Source organism: Adiantum capillus-veneris, chromosome 27, assembly GCF_014529385.1.
Source record: "Adiantum capillus-veneris isolate H3 chromosome 27, ASM1452938v2, whole genome shotgun sequence".
Lineage (NCBI taxonomy): Eukaryota > Viridiplantae > Streptophyta > Polypodiopsida > Polypodiales > Pteridaceae > Adiantum > Adiantum capillus-veneris.
The window spans coordinates 52,761,931-52,789,774 of NC_140957.1; the positions used below are offsets into that span (position 1 = coordinate 52,761,931).

General features: G+C 45.8%; 2 protein-coding genes and 1 pseudogene across 2 annotated transcripts in view; 2 read left to right on the plus strand and 1 right to left on the minus strand.

Annotated features, from left to right (window-relative positions):
• Positions 1-19,090, plus strand: part of LOC147421984 (E3 ubiquitin ligase BIG BROTHER-related-like) — a 44,224-nt gene extending 25,134 nt beyond the window's left edge. The window contains exons 3-8 of the mRNA XM_086502838.1: positions 16,432-16,726; positions 16,992-17,029; positions 17,110-17,151; positions 17,531-17,655; positions 17,755-17,863; positions 18,713-19,090. Coding sequence (XP_086358964.1) covers positions 16,432-16,726; positions 16,992-17,029; positions 17,110-17,151; positions 17,531-17,655; positions 17,755-17,863; positions 18,713-18,748 — 645 coding nt within the window. The 3' untranslated portion in view covers positions 18,749-19,090. The remainder of the gene's footprint in view (positions 1-16,431; positions 16,727-16,991; positions 17,030-17,109; positions 17,152-17,530; positions 17,656-17,754; positions 17,864-18,712) is intronic.
• On the plus strand, positions 936-12,591 carry LOC147421986 (uncharacterized; annotated as a pseudogene).
• Positions 19,091-19,926: 836 nt separating the features above from the next.
• On the minus strand, positions 19,927-21,786 carry LOC147421987 (PAN domain-containing protein At5g03700-like). Its single transcript, XM_086502837.1, has one exon. The coding sequence runs from the start codon at positions 21,713-21,715 to the stop codon at positions 20,051-20,053; it is 1,665 nt and encodes a 554-aa protein (XP_086358963.1). The 5' UTR covers positions 21,716-21,786; the 3' UTR covers positions 19,927-20,050.
• Between the last annotated feature and the right edge of the window lie 6,058 nt (positions 21,787-27,844).

Genomic DNA, 27,844 nt, shown 5'->3' on the forward strand with positions numbered 1-27,844 from the left:
GAGGAAGGCGAATTTCAGCCCTCGGTAATAGATGAAATCAAGGAACAGGTAAGGATGATCACAGAGGATGATCACAGAGGAAGAGAAACTGAGTGTAGCAAAGACATCTTCATGGGCGGAGATGATAACACGGACACAGAAAAAGGCAGACGAGGCCGAAAAATGGATTGAGGTCGCCAAGAAAGGGAAAGGTCAAGAAACTCCTTGTACACCGACGCTTATCAACATGACCCTCGAAGAGGAACAAAGAAGGCGGATGCGAGCACTGCATGTGACAGTGACCGGGCTCAAGGACATAAATAATGTGGAGAAAGAGGTCACAAGCCTAACATCCATGATGGGGATGGAGAAACCTTTGCACACAAAGGCATGGAGGGTAGGTAAGAAAAGTGATGGCGCAGGAGAATCTTCAAAGGGGAGAGCTCTCATACTACGCTTCCACTCGTTGGAAGAGAAGAAGGAATTCTTGAGGAAGAGGCATACTCTTAAAAAGACAGGTATTTTCCTCGGGGATGACCTGACTCTCTCACAGCTCGCACACATGAGAGAGATAATGCCAGAGATTACAGCGGCAAGGGAGAAGGGGAAGATAGCCTTTTACAGAGATGGACGGGTGGTGATTTTAGAGCGACGCACTGCATGACGGTACGAGACCTATGGGACCACACTGAAGATGGCTACCTGGAATTGTAATGGGTCTATGAGGCTGGACGTGGGTGCATTTGAGGACAGTTTCAAAGACAAGGATATTGTATTCTTCTCAGAGACCGATCAAGCCCCTGGATAGGTAATGCCACATGTGATGGGTTACAGGTGGGAGACAACTCACAGGACAAATGCGAGATCTCAGCATGGGAGCAGAGGTTCAGGAGGAGTAGCAGTGCTATTTAGAGAGGAACTACAATCATTACTGCATATTGTACGAAGAGATAATCATGCTAGATATATGTGGGTGAGACTGACAGCTGACACAGGTCGATTCCTATATATTGCCATATGTTACTTTCCTCCTAGTACATCCATGTACGCTGCATCCAGAGGGCAGTCACCTTTCTCTATTCTAGATGATGACATATGGGAGTTTTCTAGGGATGGTGATATCATTCTCCTAGGGGATTTTAATGCCCGAACGGGCAACTCGCAGACAGTCTTCTACGACACTTCAGATGAGATGCTCAGAGAGATGGATGTGGGTGAGCTTGGACTGGACAGATGCTCTGATGATAGAGAGCAGACGGAGTATGGAAGATACCTCATGGAAATGACGACTACACATGGATTAGCCATACTTAATGGCTTACTTCGATTTCCCGAAGCAGCCGGTTTCACATGCTTTCCACACAGACATGGGGCTAGTACAGTGGATTATGTTATGACACGACCAAGCTTTGTCCCCTACATTCAGGATTTCACAGTGGGAGCCAGGCCTGTGGGCATAGCAGTAGATCATGCTCTATTGACACTGTCCGTTAACTTTCAGTATAGTACAACCGAGACACCAGGAGGCAGGCCACACACCCGCTACACATTTACACAAGAGACTGATTTCGTTTATACAAAGGAGATCTTGGACCGTCTATTGGAAGGCACAGCTGGCACAAATGGTACAAGCCTCTCAGTGGAGGAGTGCACCAATATACTGACTGAGACACTACATGGGGCTGCATCAGTGGCATACCCACACACTCAGCCAGGTAAGAGACGACATTCTGGGAGCATGCCCCAGAATAGTTGGTATGATGAGGAATGCAGAGAGATGAGAGCTTAGCTTCAGAGGGATCTCCTGTTAGGAGTCATCACTTACAGACAGTCTCGGATTGCTTTCCGACGCCTTGTGCGACGGAAGAAGCGAGCTTACCTAGCTCAGATGGAGCGAGACTTATATCAGATGTTCTTGAGTAGGGACTCAGGAGAGGCATGGCGACTCTTCCATGAGCACTCTCCTCCCCCAGTGATTACTTCACTTGATGTGTGGGGCCAATATGCGACATCATTATATACGGTTCCGGGACAGGAACCCCTTCCAGACCCTACCAAGCCTTGCCCGGCTACGAGCACTTTCTTTACACCTGAGGTGGTACGAAGGGCCATCGACAGGATGACCGGGAAGACATATGATCATGACGGTCTAGTAGCGGAGCACTTTATACATGCCAAGGATATGCTGATGGAGGTTCTCGCAGTGTTGTTCAATCGTGCCATGTGTGAGGGATTATTTGAGACCTGGAGGTTGTCTAATATTGTGCCCATCTTCAAGGCTGGTGACCCTACAGAGCCTGAGAATTACTGCACTATTATGGTTGGACACACATTGGCACGATTGTATGCATCTATTCTGGAGCAACACTTGAGTAGCTGGGCAGAGGACGAGGGTGTACGAGCAAAGGGTCAGGCCGGCTTCAGGAGGGGTTTCTCCACTCTTGATCATATTCTGACACTCAGGGCCATCATTGAGGAGGGCAGAGCACATGGGAGCACATGGGAGACGGATCTATTGTAGCTTTGTGGATTTTCGCAAAGCATTTGACATGGTACCAAGGGCTCGATTGATGCGCAGAGTGCAAGAGATGGGAGTGCCCATAGAGGTAATTTGGGGGATAATGGCTTTGTACAGATCAGTGGTGGGACATGTACGCACTCCAGAAGGGGTATCTGATTTAGTTCACTCTACTATTGGAGTGAAACAGGGTTGCCCATTGTCTCCTACTCTATTTGGTATGTATGTTGATGAGGTGTCTGGTTACATTGATAGAAAGGGTGACAGGGATGCCCAGCTGGCAGGGACGTGGATCCAATTGTTGCTTTATGCTGATGATATTGTACTGATATTTGACTCACCAGAAGGTATGCAACAACATTTGGACGCACTACGCAGTTTTGCAGAGGATAGTGGACTGGGTGTAAACCTAGGTAAAACAAAGGTTATGCTGTTTAACACCACACCGCAATGGGTTAGGAGATCAGTACCTACTTTCAAATATGGTGAGGAGATTGTGGAGTATACAAATGCATACACTTACCTTGGGGTAGTCTTCATTGGGCCGAGATTTTCTTTGAGAAGTGTAGCAGGGCTACAGTGTCACTTCACAGGACAGGCAGTTGGACAGTTAGCTACAGTTGGTCTGGTTCACACTGGACAGACCCTTTGGGCTGGGAGTGACACGTGGCAGGGTACCTACGGTGGTCTAGTGGACCTCGTGGCCAGGTCACCACCACCACTCAGTTTAGAGATAGACTTAGCTTGCTGGACATTTATGGGCCGTTGGTGGCTCTTATGGTTGTACATATGAGTAGTTGTTTTGGGCAGTTCTATGATCTCGTACGTAGTCGTCTAGAGTGAGTCTTACACGGAGCACTGCTTCACCATCCCTGCACATCTGAGCCTCGACACCCCATTTGTACTTGTGAGTCCTGGGCTGGAGCTGAGTGTGCTGCCACGCCAGAGTCTGTACATGGTTCTTTGAGCTAGTCGAGTCCACATGTTCTGGTCCACTGTTGTGTCTCTGTTGTTATCCATTGTTTCTGTGTTTCATTCTGTTTGAGAGAGTTTCCATTCGTTTGAGTGAGATTGTCACTCACATTGCACTGAGGGGCACCCACATTGTAGAGAGCACGACACATTATCCGCGCTACACGTGCTCTCATTTTGGCGACCACAATGGGATCTCAACTGAAGTCTCACTCTGTTGAGTAGCTGGTTTCTTCGCTTTGCCTGTGCAGCCTGATCCAGTTTCACCCATTGACAACTTAACCTAGCTGGTCTAGTCTCTTGACATCTTGCCAGCTTAACCTAGCTGGTCTAGTCTTTCGCCTTGTTGGTCTGGTCCTCTCTCGCCCTGGTCCACTCAGTGCTAGTCCTGGTCTGGTTCTTCTCGTCCCTGGTCTAGTCCTTCCTCGTCCTGGTCCAGGCCAGGTGGTCTAGTCACTCGCCCTGGTCTAGTAGAGTCTAGACCTGGTCTAGGCCAGGTGGTCTAGTCACTCGCCTTGGTCTAGTAGAGTCTAGACCAATGTTCAGCCAAGTGAAGGTTGTCTTGCCCAAGTGAAGGTCTTCTTGCCCAAAGCTTGGTGGGGTTGGCGGTTACTGCATGACACATACAAGGAGGTCTTTGGAGCGTCAAAGTGCACTATTGAGTCCTCCGAAGTACTACCACAGACGGCGTGAACCCTTGGTGCCTAGTAGAAGCATATTAACCCCATCACCCATACCTACTCATACTGCTACCTCCATTCCTTCGACCGGCTCTACATCCTCCAGGTCACCTTCTCCGGTAAGGCTCTCCCCCATTTTGTTACATCAAGCTAGTGAGCAACAGACTCAGGAGCAAGAGGCCATGGAGAAACTCACAAGTGTTGGCAAAGGTGAACATCAAGTTCCCTACCTTTAAAGGTCTCTCCGCAGAAGATGCAGACGACCATGCTCGGAGGTTTGTCTCTCTTTGCAGAGGTCGTGGCCTCAACAGAGAAGACGCATACCTGGTGCTCTTCCCTTCCACCTTGGATGGTCTTGCAGATAAATGGTACAGTCAGTTTGCTGAAAACCACTTTACTACTTGAACCATGCTAAGACAGCAGCTCTGTGAAGCTTTCCGACCAGGGGATTATCAAGAGAAGATTCTAGATGAGTTGGCCAACCTGTTGCTCCATCCCAAGGAGACATTTGGAGAGCTCATGACCAGAACAAAGTCCCTGGTCGCCAAGCTGCCTCAGCAACCAGGGGAATTCATGGTGAAGAAGTGGGTAGAGAAGGCTCTGCCTAAGACTTCTCAACAAAAGCTCAGAGAAAGTCTCCGTCCTGAAGCCAGTCTGGAGGATTTTGTTGCTACTGCTACTAGAATAGAGGGAGCAAGAAGGCAATTCACTGACTCTCTTCAGTTAGATACTGCCCCTGTACTCATGGACAGTCCATCAGACCCCTTGACTTCTTTAAGAAAGGAACTGGAAGCCCTAAAGTTACAGCGGGCCCTTCACGAAGAGAGATCCTTCTCTCTCAGACAGGAGAAGCCTCCACATCAAGAGGCTTATGATCAACTTAAAAGAGAGTTAGAAGAGCTCAGGTCTCAGTAGGAGACTAAGGCTATGGTATGGTGTAGTTCATGCCGCTCTCCAGGACACCCTCCACAGGACTGTCCCCTTCGCTCTTATTGCCACTTCTGCGAAAAATCGGGTCATGAAGATAAGGATTGCTACTATATAAAGGGATTGCACAAAATACAGCAAAGTCTTGGTCCTACTCTCCAACAGGGATTAACACCAGCATCAAAGATGGTTTCCCACTACAGCCATCCCAACTACATGCCACCTTTGCTCAATACCCCTGCTGTCCAAGGTATGTCAAGTACTTTCCTGACTCAAAGTTTTTATAATGCTAATGCCACCTCAACCCCTCAGAGCTTCTACACTTCAGCCTCCAACTCCATGCAGCAACCACTCGTCCCCCGCTTCGTCCTTCCAATCGGCCCATACTTTGCTACAGATGCGGAGAATATGGGCATTATCAAAGCAAGTGTCCTTTACCTGAGGGGTCCCCTCCTTGTCGTCATTGCCCTGATTCGAAGGATCACTACAGTAAGGATTGTCCCACGCAAAGGGCATCCACGTCTTCAAGCTCGACTCAGAACCAGCAAGAATTCACCTTCCCGAAGATAAACTTGATAACTGTGAACACCATGCCTCAACCATCACCTGCTACTCATGTGGTTAAGCCACTGCAAGTGGAGGAGCCTGCTGGTGTCCTTACTCGGGCACAAAGAGCAGCTCTTGGTCTCAGCCTGCCCACAGGTCCACCTCGCCAGTCCCCACTTCCTCAAGCTGGTCTATTTGACCCAAAGGACGAGTCCTTCAAAATTGCTTAGAGCAAACCAACTTCCCTGTTATCTGACATTGATGGAGCCTTCTTGGAAGCAGTGGCTGACTTGGAACAGATTAAGGTCCCAAAGGGAGCCCAGTTCGAAGGCGCCAAGCCCACAGCAGAAGCCATCTTGAAAAATACTTTTCAGCAGGTGTCACTATACGACATGCTAAGGCTCGACGCAACACTTAGAAGTGACACCCTGTCAGTCATTCAGTCTCTGTACCCGGGGGTTGGGCCTAGTGGTGGGCACCTCCCTGTACAGACCTCAGAGTCTTATTTGATTTCCTATCCATCTGCTCCCCTCACCGATTATAAAAGTCCTCGCCTCACTGTATCTATTCTTGGGCACCAGCGATCCGACGTCATCGTTGATGGAGGATCTGGAATCAATTTGATGCCCGAATTCACTATGATGGCCTTAGGTTTAAAGCCTACCCGACCTGCTCCTTTCACTGTTACATTGGCCGATTAGAGAACAGTCTACCCAGTGGGCATAGTCGACAAGGTGCCTCTGAAGGTACAAGATTTCACTTTTAACTTGGATTTTGTGGTAGTTAATCTTCCCCAGGTAGAGGGAGGTTATCCCTTGCTGATTGGTAGGCCATGGTTGCGACATACGAAAGCACTTCACGACTGGGGAACCGACGCCATGTGGATACATACTCCTGGCTCTCCAATGCAACAAATTCGTCTCGAAGGAGGTATGGATCCGGTCGTTCAGCATAGCTCTTTGTCAGTAGAATCCAACCCTGACTTGGAGTAGCCGGTCCCTCCTGATGGGTCCGATGAAGACTTACTGCAGTGGTTAGAAGCCACCTCTTCGATGCCATGCTATGTAGTCTCTCTTCAACCTCTGCCAACAGATTCACCCTCTCCCCTTGATCCTACATCTGAAGCTACACCTGAAGCCAGTAATCCCAATCAGGCAAGTGAGCCAGAACCAAGTGGACCGGTCTCTGGTGCCCATCCTTCAGAGGGTCCCTTGATGGAAACCGTCAGCCTGGGTGAGCCTATAACCCACCATAGAAGGGGGAAAAAGTCTCCCTTGCAAGAGTTGGCCAACACCCCAGATCCTTCCTTAGCCTCTACTCCATCTGACTCTCCACCCATGCCGGAGCACTTTGAGGTATCTGAGGATTTACCATTTGCAGAGCTTCCATTAGGATGGTTGCAAGAAGAGTATGCTGATTTCATCAGACGCCATCTCATAATGTCCAAAAGCTAATAGAGGCGGCACGGTCTTCTCCCCATGACGCAGCCTTGCCCACTGCGCTGCTTAACCCAGTCAGAGAGGTCAACCTAGGCGGCCTTGACAACCATCAGCCCATCTTATTAGCCACTTGGTTATGGGATCACCCCGCTCTTCTCGACCTGGTAATCCCTTTCGTGCGCTCTTTCAAGGATGTGTTTGCCTGGTCTTACCACGATTTGGAAGGAATCCCAGCAGAGCTAGGAGTCCACACAATTCCTTTGGTTGAGGGGGCTAAGCCGGTCAGAGGACGTGCTTACAAACTGAATCCCAAGTATGCAGAAGCAGTCAAAATCGAGTTAGAAAAAATGCAAGAAGCAAGTATTATTGTACCAGTAGAGCACTCAGAATGGTTGTCCCCTATGGTTATTGCCCCAAAGAAGCAGTCCAACAAAATTCGAGTTTGCGTCGACTATCGGGCTCTGAATAAGGTCACAATCCCGGATGGATTTCCGACACCTTTCACTGAGAGAGTCCTCGAAGATGTCGTTGGCCATGTACTGTATAGTTTTATGGACGGGTTTAGCGGCTACAATCAGTTAGGAATACATCCTGACGACCAAATCAAAACAGCTTTTGTGACTCCCTGGGGTATTTTCATCTACACTAGAATGTCTTTTGGGCTTAAAAATGCACCGCCTTCTTTCAATCGCATAGTATATCTCATCTTTTGTCCTTTGCTTACTGATCACCTTCGCATTTTCATGGACGACTTTTCCACCTTCTCGGGTGCTCAATGTTCAACCCCAGTAGAAAATCTAAAGGAGCATCTTGCTCAGCTCTTTGCAGTCTTCCTCAGGTGCAGAGAGGCACGTTTGAAGCTCAATCTGAACAAGTGTCATTTTTTGGTCACAGAGGGCACACTGTTGGGCCATGTGGTGTCTGCTCAAGGTTTAGCACCTGACCCAGAGAAGATAGTGGCCATCTTGAAGTTACCTCCTCCCATAAATCCCAAAGGTGTTCAGAGCTTTGTGGGCCACACTGGCTATCATCGCAGGTTTATACGTATGTATGCACAGGTGGCTCAACCATTGACCCGGCTCACTAGTGCTGCTGTTCCCTTCCAGTGGTCAACACCTGAGGCCGAAGCATTTGCATACCTCAAAAAACGCCTCACTGAAGCGCCTATTCTATTTGCCCCGGATTGGGCCCTACCTTTTCATGTGCATACAGATGCCAGTCTGTTGGCTGTGGGTGCTGTGCTGACTCAGCCTAGCAAAGAGTTCAACTTGGATCGCCCTGTACATTATGCAAGTCGCCTGCTTACCAAAGCAGAGCGCAACTATAGCACCACAGAGAGGGAAGGTTTGGCTATAGTGTATGCTCTACAAAAATTTCGTCACTATTTGCTAGGGGTCCACTTCACAATTATTACTGATCACCATGCCTTGCGCTATCTGCTTAATAAGCCACAGGTCGCATGTCGAGTATGGCGATGGCTCCTCCTATTCCAAGAGTTTGACTTTGAAGTGGTACTCCGTCCTGGTAAGCATCATGTAATGGCTGACCACCTCTCTCGCATTCACACAGGTGAAGAAGCTACCGGGATTGCGGATGACTTTCCAGATAGCAGTCTTTTTAAAATCGATACAACACCGGAATGGTACGGCGAGGTCCTACATTTTCTATCTACTGGGCTGTACCCAGAGAAGGCATCTCCACTACAGAAGAGGAGATTGCTGTTGAAGTCCAGGCCTTTCACTCTGATTGGGGGCCAGTTCTACAAATCGGGACCAGATGGTGTTCTGAAGCGTTGTGTCTCGCCTCATGAGGTGGAGCATATTCTGGAGGATGCCCACAATGGTCCCACTAGTGGCCATTACCCTGGTCACATCACTGCCCATAAGATTCTACAGAGTGGTCTATGGTGGCCCTACGTTTTTAAGGATGCAATAGCATATTCTAAGGTTTGTGATGTATGCCAGCGCTGTGGGCCGAAGCCAAGTAAGCAATCCAACCGTCCTCTGCAGGTTTCAATGGCGTGGCTACCTTTTGAGAGATGGGGCTTGGACTTTGTGGGTCGAATATATCCCCCGGCTCAACCAGGTAATCGCAAATATTTGCTAGTGGCTACAGACTATGCAACAAAGTGGGCAGAGTTATTGGCGACAGTAGATTGCACTGGCAATATAGTAGCCAAATTTTTATATGAAAATATTTTATGCAGATTTGGATGTCCCTTAGAGATCACCAGTGATAGGGGCAGTCATTTTGTCAATGACATGATCTCAAATTTGCTGGCCAATTACAAGATTTTTCATCGCAAGTCGTGCTCTTATTACCCTAGAGCCAATGGGCAAGCAGACAACAAGGTTCTGATCGCCCTACTGCGGAAAGCATGTCATCTCCATCCAGCATCGTGGGCTCAGGCTGTGCACGGTACTCTTTGGGCATACCGCACATCTTTCAAAGCAACAACGAATCGAACGCCTTTTCAACTCGCTTTCGGTTTGGAAGCCATAGCTCCATTTGAGTTCAACTCCGGATCCCCTAGGGTGGGCAGTCTGCGTGCAAGTTGGGGCATGGAATCTGCTTCTATATCCCGTCTCACCTTATTGGATGAAAGCCGCCGTTTGGCTTCACATGCTCTGCAAGCGGAGCAACTTCGTCGCAAAGCGTGGCATGATCGCCACCTTAGAAAGCCGAAAATAACGCAAGGCACACTGGTGCTACTCTATCAGGCAAAATATTTGAAAAAAGCAAAGAAGCTGGTTCCAGCTTGGCAAGGGCCCTTCGTGGTGGAAGAGATTTTACCACAGGGAGCAGTTCAGTTAGTCACTCTAGAAGGCGTTTCCTTGCCACTGGTAAACGGATCAAGGATTAAATGCTATCACTCGCCCTAATTATATACACATCTACTGATGATAGATATCCCAACACCATATGATTATTCCCTCCTCTCAGTTTGGTATTTCTCCTTGGCTTACCATTTTCCCCTCTTCTCAAATCTTCCTCATGACAGCTCTTATCTTTCAAAACTCCCCTTGTTTCAATGCATTCATCAGTACTGTTGTTCTGTCTCTGCTCCCCTCTGTAATTTCCGAGGTTCAAGTCTCATCTAATAGATCTTTTGATTATTGGATATTGTTCGACGATTAAACCAGCTCAACTGCATCTCTCTTTTCCGTCTCAAATTTTTACACGCACTATATCACCATCAAATCTCTCTCTTTGGCTTCTGGGACTATCTCTTGTAAAAGACTCAAATTGATTCGGTACTGATGTTTTCCTCCTGTCAATTGGAGCCCGTTCTGGTTAATAAACCCCATAGCCGAAAAAGATAAGGCCTAAATCGTTATTCTCTATCTCTGACAACATTTCCCCCGCACTGTTCTTGCTTACTTGCTTACTGAGCCTTGTCATCTCTAAACCTGCCCCACATTCTCTCCTCTTACAGAGTTCCCATCCTGAACATGCTTGAATGCGTCTTTTTGCCATGTCTCAGGTTTTATATCTCCTATCAATGCCTCGTAGACATCCACATGGAGCTCTTCTTTCGATGAATTGGCACTTCTTACAGCAAATTGGGATTCTCAAATTGTGCTGCCCACCAATTTCCTTATATTTTCAATAAACCTCCTCTCATAAGTGCTTTTTGTCGAATTAAGTGCTTTTTGTTGATGACATAAGTGCTTTTTGTCGAATGTGGCTACCCCCTCACCATTCACCACTAATATCCCAACCCCCTCCCCCTACCTACCCTCCCCTTACTGCTCGCCCCTACCTACCCTCTTACTCCCCCTCGCCCCTACCCTATCCCACCGCCTCCCTCGCCCCTACCTACCCTCTCACACCCCTCGCCCCTACCCTCCCTTACCCCCTCGCCCCTACCCTCTCCTCACCCCTCGTCCCTACCCTCCCTTACCCCCTCGCCCCTACCTACCCTCTCCACACCCCCTCGCCCCTACCTACCCTCTCCACACCCCCTCGCCCCTACCCTCTCCTCACCCCCTCGCCCCTACCTACCCTCTCCGCACCCCATCGCCCCTACCCTCCCTTACTCCCTCGCCCCTACCCTACCCAACCCCCTCGCCTCTACCCTCTCCCAACACCCTCGGACCTACCTACCTTCTCATACCCCAAACCCTCGCGCCCTACCCTTCATATTTTGGTTCTCGCCACTACTCTCCGCCTGCATCCATCCTCCTGCTCAACGTTTTTTGAAAGTGCCGCCTACTAGAGTATTACAAAATCATCGCTTTTAAAAAAAAAACTGCAACCTACTGTGTAATTAGGCTTTTAAAGTACAGCTTTTCAAGTACAGCTTTTCAGAGTTCAGCATTGGGAGTTCCAGTACAGCGCTGCATCTTGTATTGGGAGTTCCAGAGTTCCAGAGTTCCTGCACACTACCAAACCAAGTAGCTATACGATGGCTGGTACAAGCAAACAAGCTAGGAAGAAGAAAGCTCTCTCTCCAGAGAGGCCGATTGAAACATCCCAAAGTTCTGCAGAGGAAGAGGATGTGGATACATCTAGCCATGGCCTCACCGATGTGTCCTCCACTGATCACAGTGATGAAAACTACAAGGAGTCCGACTCAAGCTCTGCTTCCGACTCAGAGTCTTCTAGCAACGAGGAAGAGGAAGAGGAAGAGGAAGAGGAAGAGGATGAAGAAGAAGCTGTAAAAAACCAAAAGAAGAGGAAAGCCATCATTCAGGTATTGAGTCATCAAATTCCTTGGCCTCCTTCTGCCAAGATTCAAACCAAGTTCACACTGAACTTCCATCTGCAGCAGCCTCATCCGTCTCTTAGAGAAGTCTTATCCAAAGACCAACTACACAAGCTAGGTCTGTCAGCATTAGCAGACACCGAGTTGCCTTCGGATATTCCCATGGATATGGTGCATGCACTCCTCAAGTTTTTTCCCAAAGTCAGAGGACACCCTCTGACTGCTACACGAATAGGTAACGCTTTGGGGATGACAACCTTTCCTGCAGTAAAACCGGCTACGCGCACCTATTCACAACTTTCGAAAGATGCGACAATCGAGGCATGCAAAGAGCTACTTAGTACGAATCATGCTGACTATGCAAGGAATAAACAGCTTTGGGCTATTTTCAAGTATTACTTTTTGGTCAGAGATCCTAAAGTCAGCAAGGGCAAGGGCAAGGGCAAGGTCAGATGTGACGTGCCTACTATATTCTCGCACTGCGAAGGCCTATACTGCCTCATCCACACCATCCCGTGTGGCTTTCATCAATCTCTACAGTCGCGGGCAAAAAGATTCAGAGCTCAGGTGCAATCTGTGCAATCTAGCTTTCAATGCTTCGCAGCTCCGATGTTGGCCTGGGTCATTAATATACCTGCTAGTCCTATGGAGGTGGATGTGGCGATACAACGTAAAAGCTCTAAGGGAAAAGGGAAAGATATTGAACAAAAAATGGATCTATCTGAAAAGCAAAAGAAAAAGAGAGCAAAGGTAGTGAAGGACACAATAGAATCTCTAGTATCCCTTCCAGTTTCGGAAAGCCAACAGCTTCGAGTGAAGTAGCCAGTTCGATGTTCCTCGCATACGGTCGCTACTGATATGATGGTAAGTTCAGGTGGTCGAGATCACACTATGCATGTCACAGCTGTGGCTTCTACAGTGTGTGCTCCTCTCTCTACTGCTGCTATTTTTACCCCTGCCACAGTGACTAGCTCCCACGTCCCAGTGACAGTTGCTTCTTCTCCTATGCCTAGTCCTGCGGCAACCACTCCTACCATCTCTACTTCGACAGAGAGGCATGCGTCTAGTCCACCGCAAGCAGTGCCACTTGTCACACCAGTCCCACCAGCTGTACCACTCTCCGGCTCTCTTCACCGTGACACTGTTACAGAACCTTCCACAGGGTCGGACTCTACATCATTTTTTCGGCTATCTGAGGATATATTACAGGAGTCTCGGCAAGCCATTGCCACCATTGAGCTGGGAGCAGAGCGTTTAGCAGCCACACACCAACGTCATGCAGCTACTTACGCAGCTATGGAGGGAGCTCTGAAGGTTGCTGAAAGCGCCATCGCTGATAGGGATGCCACTATTTTCGCACTCCAACAGGCCCTGAAGTTAAAGTCTCAAGTGATTAGTGACCTTCAGAATCAACTACAAGGATTTAGAGAATTGCTATTACATGAAAATCGGGCAACGCAGCCTACAATGATGGGTATGGGATATGGGTGGACTAGAGCAGGTACACCAGTGCAGCATGCAGCAATGGGTCCTTCTCAGCAGTTTATGGGACTCTACTCACAAACTCCAGTTCCTGCTCAGTACTACAATCAACAACAACAACAGTATCCTCCTCCTCAGGGGTTTCAGTCTTCACCATTGCCTCAGATGCAAAATATGACTTGTTGTGATGGAGTTGCTGGAGCACATCGCCATGGCTGTGTTACTCGACGTCCTCAGTACACTACAGGACAGGTGCTACCATCTGCCCAACAGCAGGTAGCTGGTCATTTCACACTTACTGACAGGAGCGCTCACAGCGCTCACATACTGCAAGGCCCCACAATCGATTTGATGGCTCCACCTCCAGAGGCTGATACTTCGGATGCAGCAGTGGCCACCACTCTATCTCTTGGATGAGAGATTAAGGAGCTCACCATTGTACATACTAGTAGTTTTCTTTCATAGTTTCAGTCTTCCTTTCACCGAGACGGTGAGCGGTCTTGTGGCGGGCAACCTGTAGCAGGGCTACAGTGTCACTTCACAGGACAGGCAGTTGGACAGTTAGCTACAGTTGGTTTGGTTCACACTGGACGGACCCTTTGGGCTGGGAGTGACATGTGGCAGGGTACCTACGGTGGTCTAGTGGACCTCGTGGCCAGGTCACCACCACCACCACTCAGTTTAGAGATAGACTTAGCTGGCTGGACATTTATGGGCCGTTGGTGGCTCTTATGGTTGTACATATGAGTAGTTGTTTTGGGCAGTTCTATGATCTTGTACGTAGTCGTCTAGAGTGAGTCTTACACAGAGCACTGCTTCACCATCCCTGCACATCTGAGCCTCGACACCCCATTTGTACTTGTGAGTCCAGGGCTGGAGCTGAGTGTGCTGCCACGCCAGAGTCTGTACATGGTTCTTTGAGCTAGTCGAGTCCACATGTTCTGGTCCACTGTTGTGTCTCTGTTGTTATCCATTGTTTCTGTGTTTCATTCTGTTTGAGAGAGTTTCCATTCGTTTGAGTGAGATTGTCACTCACATTGCACTGAGGGGCACCCACATTGTAGAGAGCATGACACATTATCTGCGCTACAAGAAGAGCAGCAGAGACTAGACTAACTAGAGCTGGTGCGGCTCTGGGAGGAATGGAGAGGATGTGTTCACAGGTTCAGTTCCAAGAACCTAGGACAAAGTTATGGCTCTTTGATACTTTGGTTGCCTCTACTATGTTATATGGGGTGCAGGTTTGTGGACCTTCTATAGGCCAGGATGGGTGGAGGCGTATGGAGAATCCCCTGGTATCTATGATCTCTCGGCTGATTAGAGCCAAAGTTTCTGTACCGCATGATATCATTCGAGTGGAATTAGCTGTCCCCCCTATGGAGATTGAGGCGCTCACAAGATCAGTCTCCTTTGTACACAGTTTGTGGGATACTACCAGAGACAGATATGCTAGGGTGGCTCTAGAGTCCTCCAGACAATTAGCTCTTAACGGGGATACATCATGCTGATATGCTCAGATGACATCATGGTTTCAGACGCATGGTTTCACCATGGACAGGTTGCCTCCTTTTCAATACTCTCTTCAGGCACCCTTGAGGTCTCTGACACGGGTAGAGATTAATAGACTCATCCGTCAGGATTTGATCTAGTTGGACACGAGGAGGACATGGATAGAGCCGTTACAAGAATTGGGCACAAAGATGGCTTTCTATAGAGAGCATCTTCTCCACCTCACGGGGGATGGGTTTGTGATTCGACCTAGCTATATTGACACGCATCTCTCGCATGGTTTGCGTTGTGCCATTGGTCAGATACGCACGTCCTCACATCAGCTCGAGATTGAGATTGGCAGATTCAGAGGGACACCAGCAGATAACAGAATATGCCGCTTATGCCATCTAGAGCCAGAGACAGAAGTACATTACATATGTCATTGCACAGTGTACTATGAGATACGAGGTCGTTTTCGCTGTCTATTTAGAGAAGGTTTTGGGCCTCTATCTAGGGTCATGAGTTATGAGGATCAAAGATGTCTTGGGCTTTATCTACTTGATTTACACAAGCATAGAGAAACCTTACCGAGGAGAGGTGAAGAGAGACATCCCCAGAGACAGATCACAGATTTCTTTACGCTAGATACTGTACACCCAGAAGAATAGACAGAGGAGCAACCAGCGACGGTGGAGAGGTCTACCCGCACTACTGGCATTCTCATAGACCGAGCATTGGAGCTAGGGAGATCTAGACGACCCCGAGGGAGGAGAGGAGCTACACAATTTCGAAGGAGGCTATGGCAAAGGATTCAAGCCATACTCTTTCGTCGTCCAGAGTGCAGATGAAGATGGATCTCTACTCCCCTCCCATATTGTCTTCACATTGTACTGCTTAGTTTAAGATCCCGCAATATTTATATTTTGTTATCCTAGTTTAATTTATTTTGTTAATCTGACTTTGTATCAGATACACTGCATTGTAACTTTCTGGTCTCATAGGTCACTTTGGCCTTTTGAAGACGTTAATATAACATTTCATTTCTCTCTCTCTCTCTCTCTCTCTCTCTCTCTCTCTCTCTCTCTCTCTCTCTCTCTCTCTCTCTCTCTCTCTCTCTCTCTCTCTCTCTATGCCTTCTGCATTGTCAACTTTGACATGTTATCAGAGCTTTCGGCTTGGTGCTGACACTAGAGGGAGCGGCAAGATGGAGTTGATCGATGACTGTTCTAAGCTTGCCAATTATTTGGAGGTTGGAGTTGTGAGGCTGGAAAGCTAGCGGGCCACGAGGAGGTTAAAGTGTAGTCTCAAGGGCAAGGAGAGAGAAAAAAAGCTCGAGCAGCTCTATGCCTGTGGTGACTGCTACAGGATCCACCATGTATAAACTTGATATAAGAGATGCGTACCTTTTTTCACCAAAAACCAGCAGGAATTTTGAAAGTAACTATGTAAATTGGAGATTCAAACATTCGTTGGCTTTATCTGAATGCCATGGTTTCATGAGCAAGCATCAATCCGTGTTTCAAACTTGCATGCATTTCCGGATTCCTTTTTCTCTACCATTTGGCTTACTGCAGTTGCTGGAGTTGTGTTAAGTAGGGGTGGTTGAGTTTCGGTACCCTGCACAAAATCTTGATTCCTTGCATGAATTGCAGACGCTTGGCTTATGTTGTTTCAGTGTTTCCTTAACAGGAACATGCGTACCTACTTTTACATATGGGAGCAGACGGTATCGAATATGATACACCCGGCAGTAGCAGCTTTGACTACGACTATGCACATGATGAGGAAGGAGAGGAAGGGGACGATGCCCCTGAAGTGCCTCACTCACAACCGCACAAAGAGGATGAAGATGCTGATGAAGCAGAAGAGGAGGAAATAGATGGGTCTCTTTATGAAAATGATGAGGCATTTGCCAGAGCTTTACAAGACGCGGAGCATCGTGATGCCACAGTTTACATGATGGGCCTCGTTGGCGTAGAAGAATGTATGTGCTTAAACATTACTGTTTTGTGTAAGATTGCACGTGCTTGTTTCAGTTAATTTTGTAAGCTCGTTGTGTGTCTCAATCAGACAAAAGCATTGTTAAACACACTATGAGCACAGCTCAGAGAACCTCACTGTCTTCAGCGTGTGTGTGGGTGTGGTTTCTATAAAATCATTAAACTTTTTACCTGGTTGGCGAAGGCAATATTGTCCTTTATGATGTGAAATATTTGGATGTATTGCTAATGTAATGTAAAATGGTTCAGCTGAAGGAGAAGATGAGGACGGAAGCTATGGGTCTCAGGTCTGGTGACTCAACACGATGCTCAATTTCATGGAACTTCTAGGATAATCTTTCACTATAATTTTTCCATCATTATGCAGGATGCATGGCAGGACGTGGATCCTGATAACATGTCCTATGAGGTGGAACTTCACATGACTCTCATGTTCAGTTTATATGCTTTTTATTTTCTTGTTTTGGAAAGCATGTCCCATGAGTTTGGTGTTGAAGGGCGAATCAACTGATGCAAAGGGGGGCAGTTTTGTAGCATATTGCATGAATGCGCATGAATGCCTCTTACTTTTTGGGTTCACAAGTTTAATCCAGAACAGAATAACGTGTCTTGTTAGATTCGTGTTTGTGATGGTACTTGCAGACTAGGCCTGATTTTGAGCTATTAGGTTTGTGCTCCTAGAAGGTTCAATTTGTAAGAGTGGATATTTGCTTGAGAATGGAGGCTTTGAGCTGAAAGATAGTTATCTCATGAACATTTTATAGCTAAATATCGTGGTTGGTGTGTAGGAGCTTGTCGCACTTGGTGAAGCAGTCGGAACTCACAGCAGGGGTTTGAAACCGGATGCCATTGCTGCATTGCCCTACTCAAAGTATGTTCAAGACGACAATTCATGCACAAGTTCGGAGGACCTGTGAGTGGAGCATTTGATTGTTGTTGTAAACGGAAGTCTTTCTGGTCATTGCTGCTTTACATCTTGTGATAGTCTTATGACTGTTGTGTAGTTGTGCAGGTGTGTCATTTGTAGGTTTGAGTACGAGGAGGGCGATTCTTTGTCAACCTTACCCTGCAAGCACCAATACCATTCAGAGTGTATCAAGAACTGGCTTCAAATCAACAAGGTAGTCAAACAATGCTTTTGTTTTTTATATTATGACAACCAGCATCTTGCAACTACTACGGATGTTAGGGCTAGCTCAATGTTTTAAGCGTCACACATTATTTGAGATCTTGTTTAGGACCTGGCACCTGCATTTAAAAAGTAAAGCTGATTGTGGAACACCTCTAGCTGCCTGAAAATAGAGTAGATTTTTTGTGCTGGATAATAAAGCATCTCATTCTCATGGGGTTTCCATGGGGTTTCCCTCATTTCAGAATCAACTTTTCAACTGCCTCTACGTGACAAAACGTGTTTGTGGGTTTAATGAAGCATTTGAACCAGGCAATGTGTCAATTGAAAATACAGAAAATCTTGTGTGGATAAACGCAAGCTAAACATATCTATCATCTGTTAACCAGAATCAGAAGGCAGTGTCAAATTATCCCACTTGTACGGTGTACCAATTATTTGTGGGTTTTTGGAAACTGACATTTTGGCTGAGCCTTGGTAAGGGCAAAGTGTAGATGGGCCAGCAGCTTTTCAGGGTTAAGGGTATAAATACCATAACACTGAGCATCTAGAGCAGATGGTAATGTGCATGGATTGGAGTGTAAATTGAAGTTTTGACATCGTGGTGTCACTGCTCTTCTGAAAATTTGTAAGTAGATGCGGTGATAATGATATGCTGCCTTTGACTTCACTTGTTCGGCCCATGCACAGATCAAGTATCTGCTGTCGGGGTGCCTTTTCGCTGTCAAGACCCTTTGCATAGCTTGCAGACCTTGAAGGCTTGTGACTTTTGTAAATCTAAGTGTTGGAATGTGTTGCTTGTGTTTGCAATATCTTATGTTATATTGGATATTATTTGCAGGCTTGTCCTATATGTAGTGCTGAAGTTCCTTCATGACAGAGTTGCTTCTGAAGTACCATCCCATACAGCCATTCTGGAGGCAAAGCTACAATTTTGCATTGTTTTCCTGATGGGGAGGGAATGCAACTTAAGCTTATCAAGCAAGTAGAAGCTATTTATCGTCATTCAATAGCATGATTCAGTTTGTACATAACACTGTTCGGGCATTAATGCTGGTGTATGGAGGTTTTGCTTCAAAATCAAGCAATTCTTTTTTGAAAAAGCTTATTCTTTATCTAAAATGGTTTTTAATAGGGGATTGTGGCAAAATGACTTGCAATTGAGCCAGTGTCTTGTGTTTTGGTTATAACTAATCGAAGCTTGGCAATGTTACAGAAACCTCTGAAGTAGTTAAGAGGCATTCTATGGTCTTGTAACGACATCCAGGAAGTCTGCTTGTCCATTTAATCTGCATGTGGAATTTTTAGTGGAGTCTTCAGGAGTACATTTACACTGGTGTAAGGCCATTGTTTCTCAGTTTTGTATCACCCCGGCTAGGGTTTTGACTTATATAACTTCAAACTTGATATGGATTCATCGATGGGCAGGATGATTTTTCCATGATAGTTCTGTTGGACTTCAAAAGTGTTGGCTGTTGAATGAAGGAATGGTACAAAACTGCTAACTGGATTTCAAGGTCAAGTTGTTGGACATTGTTTCTCCTACAAAGGGATGTCCCTCTTATATTTTTAGAGTTAAGGTAGGCTCAAGATGTCATTGGGCTGAGAGAGACTAGTACCATGGATGCGTGTACCCACCCTCCTGTGTACCTTGTCTAGGCATGCTTGAGGCATTGTGAAGCAACTTGAGGAGACTGGTGGTGAAAAAAGGCATGAACTTATGTTGGTCTTGTGTGTACCTACTTATAAAGGTCAGGTTTTTGCGTATGTACTTTGCAAAGGAGTGATCATGAAGTTGTGCAAGTTCATTTTCATTTCCTACTTAGAATAAAAGTATTGTGATGGTGTAATCAAAGAAATCAACTCAATAAGGTTTGCAGTCTCTGAGTGCCTGATTGTGACTCATTTATGGTGCAAGCAATAATTTATGGTGTTAGGAGGGAGGAGGGGGGAGAGAGAGAAAGAGAGAAGGAGAAGAACAGAGTTTTAACGTTGTAGGAAACTATCCCGAGAGAGAGAGAGAGAGAGAGAGAGAGAGAGAGAGAGAGAGAGAGAGAGAGAAAATTCTGGTTTTTACTCGGTGAGATTGGTGTCAATTGGGGTGAATAAGTTTTGTCCTTGCAATGTCCACACAGAGAGAGAGTATTTCTTTGAAGGGTTTTTAACTCTTAACATAGTCTTACAAAAATGACTCTAGAAATGAAGAGCAAAATAGGAGGAAGAGAAGGGGAAGGTATATTAGTGAAGGTGGAATGCTGCTGTTTGAAGAGGAGGGGATGCGCACGTAGGCAGAAGAGAGGGGGTTGGATATGGCGAGGAAGCTAAGTGGCTGGTTCTCATAAATGGGGTAGCAAGAGAGCACAGCATCTTGGTGATACACAAAGGCGGCACACGAGCAGTTGCGCATGCATGCACTCTTGCATTCTGCAAGGCTTGCCTTATGCAACCCACTTCCTCCTACTCCCATTTCCACTGCAAAGTAAGACATATTCTTCACCCCCACAAATGTTGTCTTCTCACAGTCTCTATCTGTACCTGTTCCTGCTAAATTTGGTGGCACTCCCGGTATGTCCCTACACTCACCCTCTTCTCCCTGGCATGCACGGTAGCTTGGACATGCCCTTGGAAACTGGCACCGCTTGTTTATGGCCCTAGAGTGTAGACTCCATGTCCCCTCTCTGCTACACCAATGATACACATCCAAATTCCCACCTTGTTTCACTATGCTCCCTCCTTGGCCTATCACTGTGGAAGTCACCTCTACCCTCCATAGATCACCTCCAAATGTAGCTACATTTTGGTTAAATTTGGCAGACTTTCGAATATCTTTACCAATTTTTTTCACAGCCATTCTAGTGCTTTCATTCTTAAATTTTACATCACTCTCTTCAATATTCAATGTTTTGTGGGTGCTTTCATTCTTGATTTCGACATAATTTCTTCCAGAATTAGTAGGGGACCTATTCTCACCAAAGTTGGCAGCCTCCTCTTTACTCATTTGATTAATCAAAGGTGCTCTATCACCGCCATTTCTGATGTTTTCCTCACTACTAATTTGGTACACTACAAGAGGGTTGGAGGCTGAATCATAAAGCTGAAAATTACCTTCCTCATCAAGTGCTGCAAAGGCTATCGTAGTATTGATTGATGAATTGGGACGAAGCTCCCAATAGGGCTTGTGATCTTGGGTGATGATGTCGATCACATAGAAAGCTGCACGGTTCAGTTCAATCACAAGAGAATACTTGTAGAGATCTTCACTTAGACTAAGAGCCATGCCTTGTTTCAACACTTGGCCAGACAAAAGAGTGGATAAAGGATGATCGAATGATTGCCAAACGGGATCATTCTTGGTATTATAAAGCACGAGGTTGCCATCGTCCTTCAGCTGCATTGTCGTGACACCATGACCTTGTGTGTTGGTTGCCCAAACCTCCAATTCTTCAAGTTGGGATGCTGAACTTGAATGCTTTTGACCCATTCTTATTACAAAGTTGCCACTCTCAAGAAATAACAATTTGTATTGATTTCCCATTTGGCAACGGGGAAAGAGGGAAGACCACACAACAACATGAGAGGGGGTGGTGTCATTATGTGCGACGACGAGCTTGCAACTCAGCATAGAGAGGAAGAAGTTGCCACTAGAAGAGGAGAGGAGCACAAGGCCCTTGTCAAAGAGCTCTATGCTTGCTGTTGTTGTATAGCTGAATTTTCCGGCAAACAAGGTGGTTGCATACTCATTGTTGTCTTTGCAAGCGCGAATGTGCGAGAGGAGCAGCAGTAACGCCGGAAGCACCATAATCCAGGAGAACCCAAAAGATACAAAGCCAACATATCTGTCCATTGTAGTCTTGCCTCTTTGCCATTCAGGGAAAGTAGACACAGAAGGAGGAGAAGCATTGCTCTATGCAATGGATTTGGCTTACTGATGTATCCCTTTTTGAGCACATAGGAGGAGGAATATTCTTTCTTTTGAAATTGGGTTGTCTTTCAGAAGGAAGCGACTATGTGGGTATCAAATATGCACTGCATTTTTGCAAGAAAAGCATATACTCTTCTGCTACAATGCCATTCATTTACTTCTTAATAACAGGATCAATTGGCAAATACACAGGCACAAAAGTCTCTCTCTCTCTCTCTCTCTCTCTCTCTAGAATCCGCGTCCAACACAGTGACACGCGAAGTGCGCACGCAAGTGGTTGTACTAATGTTCAGCAAAGATTTGGGGAGCGCTCTTAGCCTTTAGCCGGTTGAAAATCCATATTGGAAAAAAGACTCTCCCGACCATTGGCCCCAAGACTAATTGACACGCACCTCCCCAATGGAATCAATGGTCCCTCTCAAAAGACACGGTCGATGCTCATCTATGCCGTCGGATTGCATATATGCTCGATTGTGGTCGATGCTCATCTATGCTGTCGGATTGCATATATGCTCGATTGTGATCATCTTTTGATGTGGATCTTGCTGTAATCACAATGTGATCACCATGTGAGCTACACATGGGGTGTGCTCTAGATGTAATCCCTTGGACCAGATGTGATCCACGAAACATCAAAACTTGAGATTTGCTTTATATGTTTCATTTATGGCTCACTTATCAAGTCGTGACGAAAAGCTTAATGGCAAAGAATTGGTCTAACAAGTTTGAGGCGGTGAGTTAGAATGTGCACTAGCACCACCCGACTCACTCGACTTGATAAGTGATGACGAAAAGCTTAATGGCAAAGAATTGGTCTAACAAGTTTGAGGCGGTGAGTTAGAATGTGCACTAGCACCACCCGACTCACTCGATTGGTGTTTTTGTCTCTCCAAGGTAAAGACTCTTAAATTATTCCCTTTGCCCATGCGACAGCTCTGGATGCAGCTTATATGCACACATTTGATCCATATTGGGATTTGGGCGTCAATTAGTCACGTGGGGTTGTTGGGTCTCTCTCTCTCTCTCTAACATTTGTGTACATGTGTGGGACTGATGTGTGTGTGTGTGTGTGTGTGTGTGTGTGAGAGAGAGAGAAAGAGAGAGAGAGAGAGAGAGAGAGAGAGAGAGAGAAGAAGAAGTTAGGAAATAAGACGTAGCTAAATAGATAATTGAGTAGATTACTTAATGGAGAGAGACAGATTTATATACACGAGATTATAGAGAGAGAGAGAGAGAGAGAGAGAGAGAGAGAGAGAGAGAGAGAGAGAGAGTACACACGATATACGTGGTTCACCCAATGTGGGCTATGTCCACGAGAAAGCAGCCACTCAATGGCTTTAGTACTTCAAAACAAGAAGTAGTTTACAAAGGGATTATACCCTTAATGGAGCTCCCGCCTTGCTTCACTCTCACCACCTCACACTCACCTTGTTGCATCAACTTCACACTATGAAATGTGTGTAGAAATGGCCTCCTTTTATAGGCCAAAAGGGCTGCCCTCTCTTATGAGAGACAGCCATGTGTAGCCGCCCTTGTGCGAATAAGTCCAAATCCGACCCTCCAATCCGCCCATGTGTGGCCGCCCTTGAGAAGACAAGTCCGCTTTTGAATTCGGCCACCGGCCACCGGCCATTGACTTCCGACCACCGACCAACCGACCGATTGTTTTCCGACCACTTTCCGGCCACCGTCCGGCCATAATATTCCGGCGAAAAAGAATATTCCGGCGGAAAAAAAAGTCTCGGGGGCAGAGGCCCCCGAGGCCTTTTAAGTTGCCCCTGATTCTTGTCCGTGAAAATTTTGGTTTCCGGTGAGTGATTTTCCTTCACGCACGATGGCTTCTCCTCATAATGGGGGCCTTACAAATGTGCGCTTTTACCACAGAAAATTACAAGGGTAAATCAGTCTCCATACTTAACAGAAGAAGAAGAAGAGAACAATTTGAGAGAGTGAGGAACAATTCGAAGAGACCTCAAAGATCGATCAAGATGGAACTTGGATAACCAATCTACCATTCATTTAACTAGGAACAATTCCAAGTGACCTCAAGATCGATCAAGATGGAACTCGAATAACCAATCTACCACACTGTTCAATTTTTTTAATGGAGCAATCAACATTTTATAACAAGCTATTTTTTGCAAGAAAAAGTAATCAATCAAATTCCCAAAATTTCTATGAACCCGATCGTTAAGTGGACACTGTAGCAAGACAAGGATCGTAGAGGGCTATATCATATGGTGAGAGACTAGTTCTAATCACAATCATGATCACAAGGAATCAATGCTTCCAATTGACCTCAAAGATCGATCAAGATGGAACTCGAATAACCAATCTACCACACTTTTCAAAAAATTTAATGGAGCAATCAACATTTTACAACAAGCTATTTTTTGCAAGAAAAAGTAATCAATCAAATTCCCAAAATTCCTATGAACCCGGTCGTTAAGTGGACACTGTAGCAAGACAAGGATCGTAGAGGGCTATATCATACAGTGAGAGACTAGTTCTAATCACAATCATGATCACATGGAATTAATGCTCCAAAGCAATCCCTTAGGCCGTGTCCATATATCTGTATAGATGGCCATGTTGACTAGTGTATGATAACCAACTTCTATTATTTTCACTCTTGTAAGCCATGAATTGCTATAATGGGATGCACAATTATGGTGCCAATTACCCTATGACAAGGTGAGAAGTTCCAAAGGCATGTTGAACATGTGAAAGTAGCAGATATGCCAAGCCATTAAATCTAGACAACCTTCTAAATTGTTAGGTCTTCCCATGGTATTTACTATATAAAATGGGAAGAATGACCAAATTTGGAGGTGACTCTAGTTCATGTGGGAATAGAGTTTCCAAGGTTAGAACACTTCCACACTGGAGTTTCGAAACTATTCCCCAACATGAAAAGCAACCATCATCACCACAAGAAGATTTAGAAATTTTCTCATGTAGGAAAAGGGAGCCTTTTCCAGTATTTTTCATACAATGCATAACATCATGAGCTTCTGCTCGGGAGGCACCGCATACCTAGCTAGGTATGTCGTGCCTGCCTCAGAGAAGCTCATGATGTTGAGGTAAGTCATAAGGTGGGAATTATTGTGAGAATCTGTCCAAAACTTCTTGTGCACTTTTGCACGTGTTTGGATTAAGTGGCTATAACCTCTAATAGCACCTCACTTTATGCCCACTAAAAGGATTATCATATTTTATACATTGTGTCCACTTTCGAAGGGAGCTATCTTCTCACAAGCTTTTGCTTTTAGCAAAACTTTATAAAAAGGAACCTCTCCCTCTATTTTTCCTCTTAACTACAAACTCTTTACTTGAATACAAAAAACATCAAAAGTACTCCTTTGGTTACGATGTGAAACTCACCGTGTGAAAGCCTTCTTATATTGTAAGGAAGGAAGAAGGCAATTTGGGCATTCTTGATATACGAAGATAAGAGGACAAACTTGCAGCTAAGGTAAAGGAGCCAGTAGAAAGATGAATCGATGATTAGGGATTTGTCGACCTCCACTTATTATTAATTTTTTGGAGCACCAATAGTCGTATGTGGACAGCGGAGCGGGGCTTGTCTGATTCCTTGTTCGATCCTTGCTAGTGCTAATAAACTAAAGGGAAAATTACCAAAATACCCCTCTAATTTGTGGAAATTCCCAAAATACCCCTCAAATTAATTTGTCATAAATTCTCAAAATGCCCTTCAAATTTTCCAAAATTCCCAAAATACCCATGGTTGTGAGAGTAAATTTCTCCGAAAACAAGAAAATTTGTAGCTTTTCATAAGAAGAGTGATTGTCTACCATACAGGATGCTAAAACTAAAATTTGAGTTGGTTATGTAGGCTTTGGAGATGAATTGCTTCATTATTTTTAGACATAATTGCCCTTTTTTTGCGAGGTAAGTTGCGACAAATTACATGCTAAGGACTCAAAAAATGATCTTAATTGTTAAACAAGAATAAAGATTAAAAAATGTTGAAGAATCCAACAAAAATAGATACAAGGATATTTTGGGAATTTTTGAATTTTTAGGGGTATATTGAGAATTTCCACAAATTAGAGGGGTATTTTGGTAATTTTCCCTAAACTTAAATACCTCCTCCCTTTGGTACATAATTTTTATACACTTGAAGCTGAATTGGGCATCGTTCATCACGTACAGAGCACGATTCACGCGATGGTTTTTGTTGTGGTTAGCTGCTCTACAACACTTTCATTGCACCGCACTTGTGGTTTTTAGTATTGGGAGCCATGCTCTCAAAAATATCTAATGACTTGGAGGGGGCTATATTATCATGTAGGAAAACAGAGTCGTTTTCAATGTTTTTCATACAATGCATAACATCATGAGCTTCTGCTCGAGAGGCACCACATACCTAGCTAGTTACGATTGGGGGTAGGGGACCCCCCCCCCCCCCCCAACCAAGGCCAGCGGTCCCCTGCCCCCAATCGTGCCTAGCTAGGTATGCGGTGCCTCCCTCACAGAAACTCATGATGTTGAGGTAAGTCTCAATGTGGGAATTATTGTCAGAATTTATCCAAAACTTCTTGTGTATGGTGTTAAAGTTTAGGTGTTCAATGGATAATGTCCCTCAACCTGCTTTACTATCTTTGGCTTTGTCCTGCACAATTTTCACACATCAACCTATGCAACTTGCGATTGTAGTTCGCGGTGTCAGGGGATAATTGTGCGAAAGGTGAGCCGGGAAGGCACCGGGCCCCTGGCTGTGAGAGGTGCGGGGAAAAGAGATGCAGCAGGCACAATTAACAAGATAGAGTTCAAAACAAACGGTACTCTTAATTCCAGTTAATCCACAGTAGTCATCATTAATCAATCGTTAATGGAGTCTTAATGCTCTTTATAAGATGAATCCTGGCTTAAACCAGGTGCTAATCAAGAAAAGTGATAATGACCTGCTTAATAATGCCTTCTACTTCTTCCCGTTATGGCTTAGGAACATCCTCTTCCACTGGCCACTTTATTTGCCTTCTAGAATTGAATGGGTTTAGGCTCGGCTAATGGATTAGGATTAGGCTCAGAGATTATGCTTGGCTAATGAATTGAGATTAGGCATCGGCTCAGTTCCGTGATCCTGCATCCTTCAATTCCTTACTTGCTTTAATCCGTGACAAGGTTTTGCTCAAGCTTCGACCCCCATCTTCCTTGCTTGCGTGCCTTGCCATGAACTAGCTCGAGAGATTAGAAATCAAGCTTGATATATAGAGCTTAAGAATGGCTTAAGGCTTTTTTAAGAGGCTCATGAGATTTGGGTTTCGGGTTATGTTGACTCCGGAGAGAGAGCGAGATTAATTATGAGGTTAAGCTTATGATTATGGGAGCTTAGGAGCTTGGCCTCGAAAATCTTCTTCAAGAATGATGGAGAGCTCAGGAGGAGATTAGCTTATGAGATTATATGGTGAAGGCTTAATAGCTTAGAGCTTATGAGGAGGATTAGATTACGGGCTTGAAGGGATAGGAGGATTAGCATCGGCTTGAAGGTAGGAGGAGGAGATTAGGAGTATTAGCATCGAGCTTATGCTTATCATGAGGAGAAGAAGAACCTCCACACGATGATGAGACTTGGCTTCTTCCTCTTGAGAGGGTAACTCCACCACAACATGAGGATGAGAGCCGTTCCTTTTTTATAGATGCATGAGAGAAAAAAAAACCTATTTTCGGCCATCCCATTAGCGATATCGCTAATGGGAAGGGCCTCCTGATGACGTGGCAGCCAGGCGGATCAACAACGCGGAATGTGGCGAGAGTGGCTCCAAATAGAAGCACGATGGCAAGGTCTGCAATTTCCGTCTCTTGGGCGAGCTCATCTGAGCATCGTGCAGCCCGTCCCATGCTCCCTTCTGCCTGCGCAGCTCGCGCTGCCCTACCCGCCATGAAGCTCTTTTTTTTTGTTTTCCTCCTTTATGGCTTCACACACCTTGATAGTTAGGGCGGCCATTGGTTTTAATGGGCGGCCGATTTAGTTCATAAGGACACCACATTAGATATTATCCATTGGGCGGCCGCAGCATTGGTAAG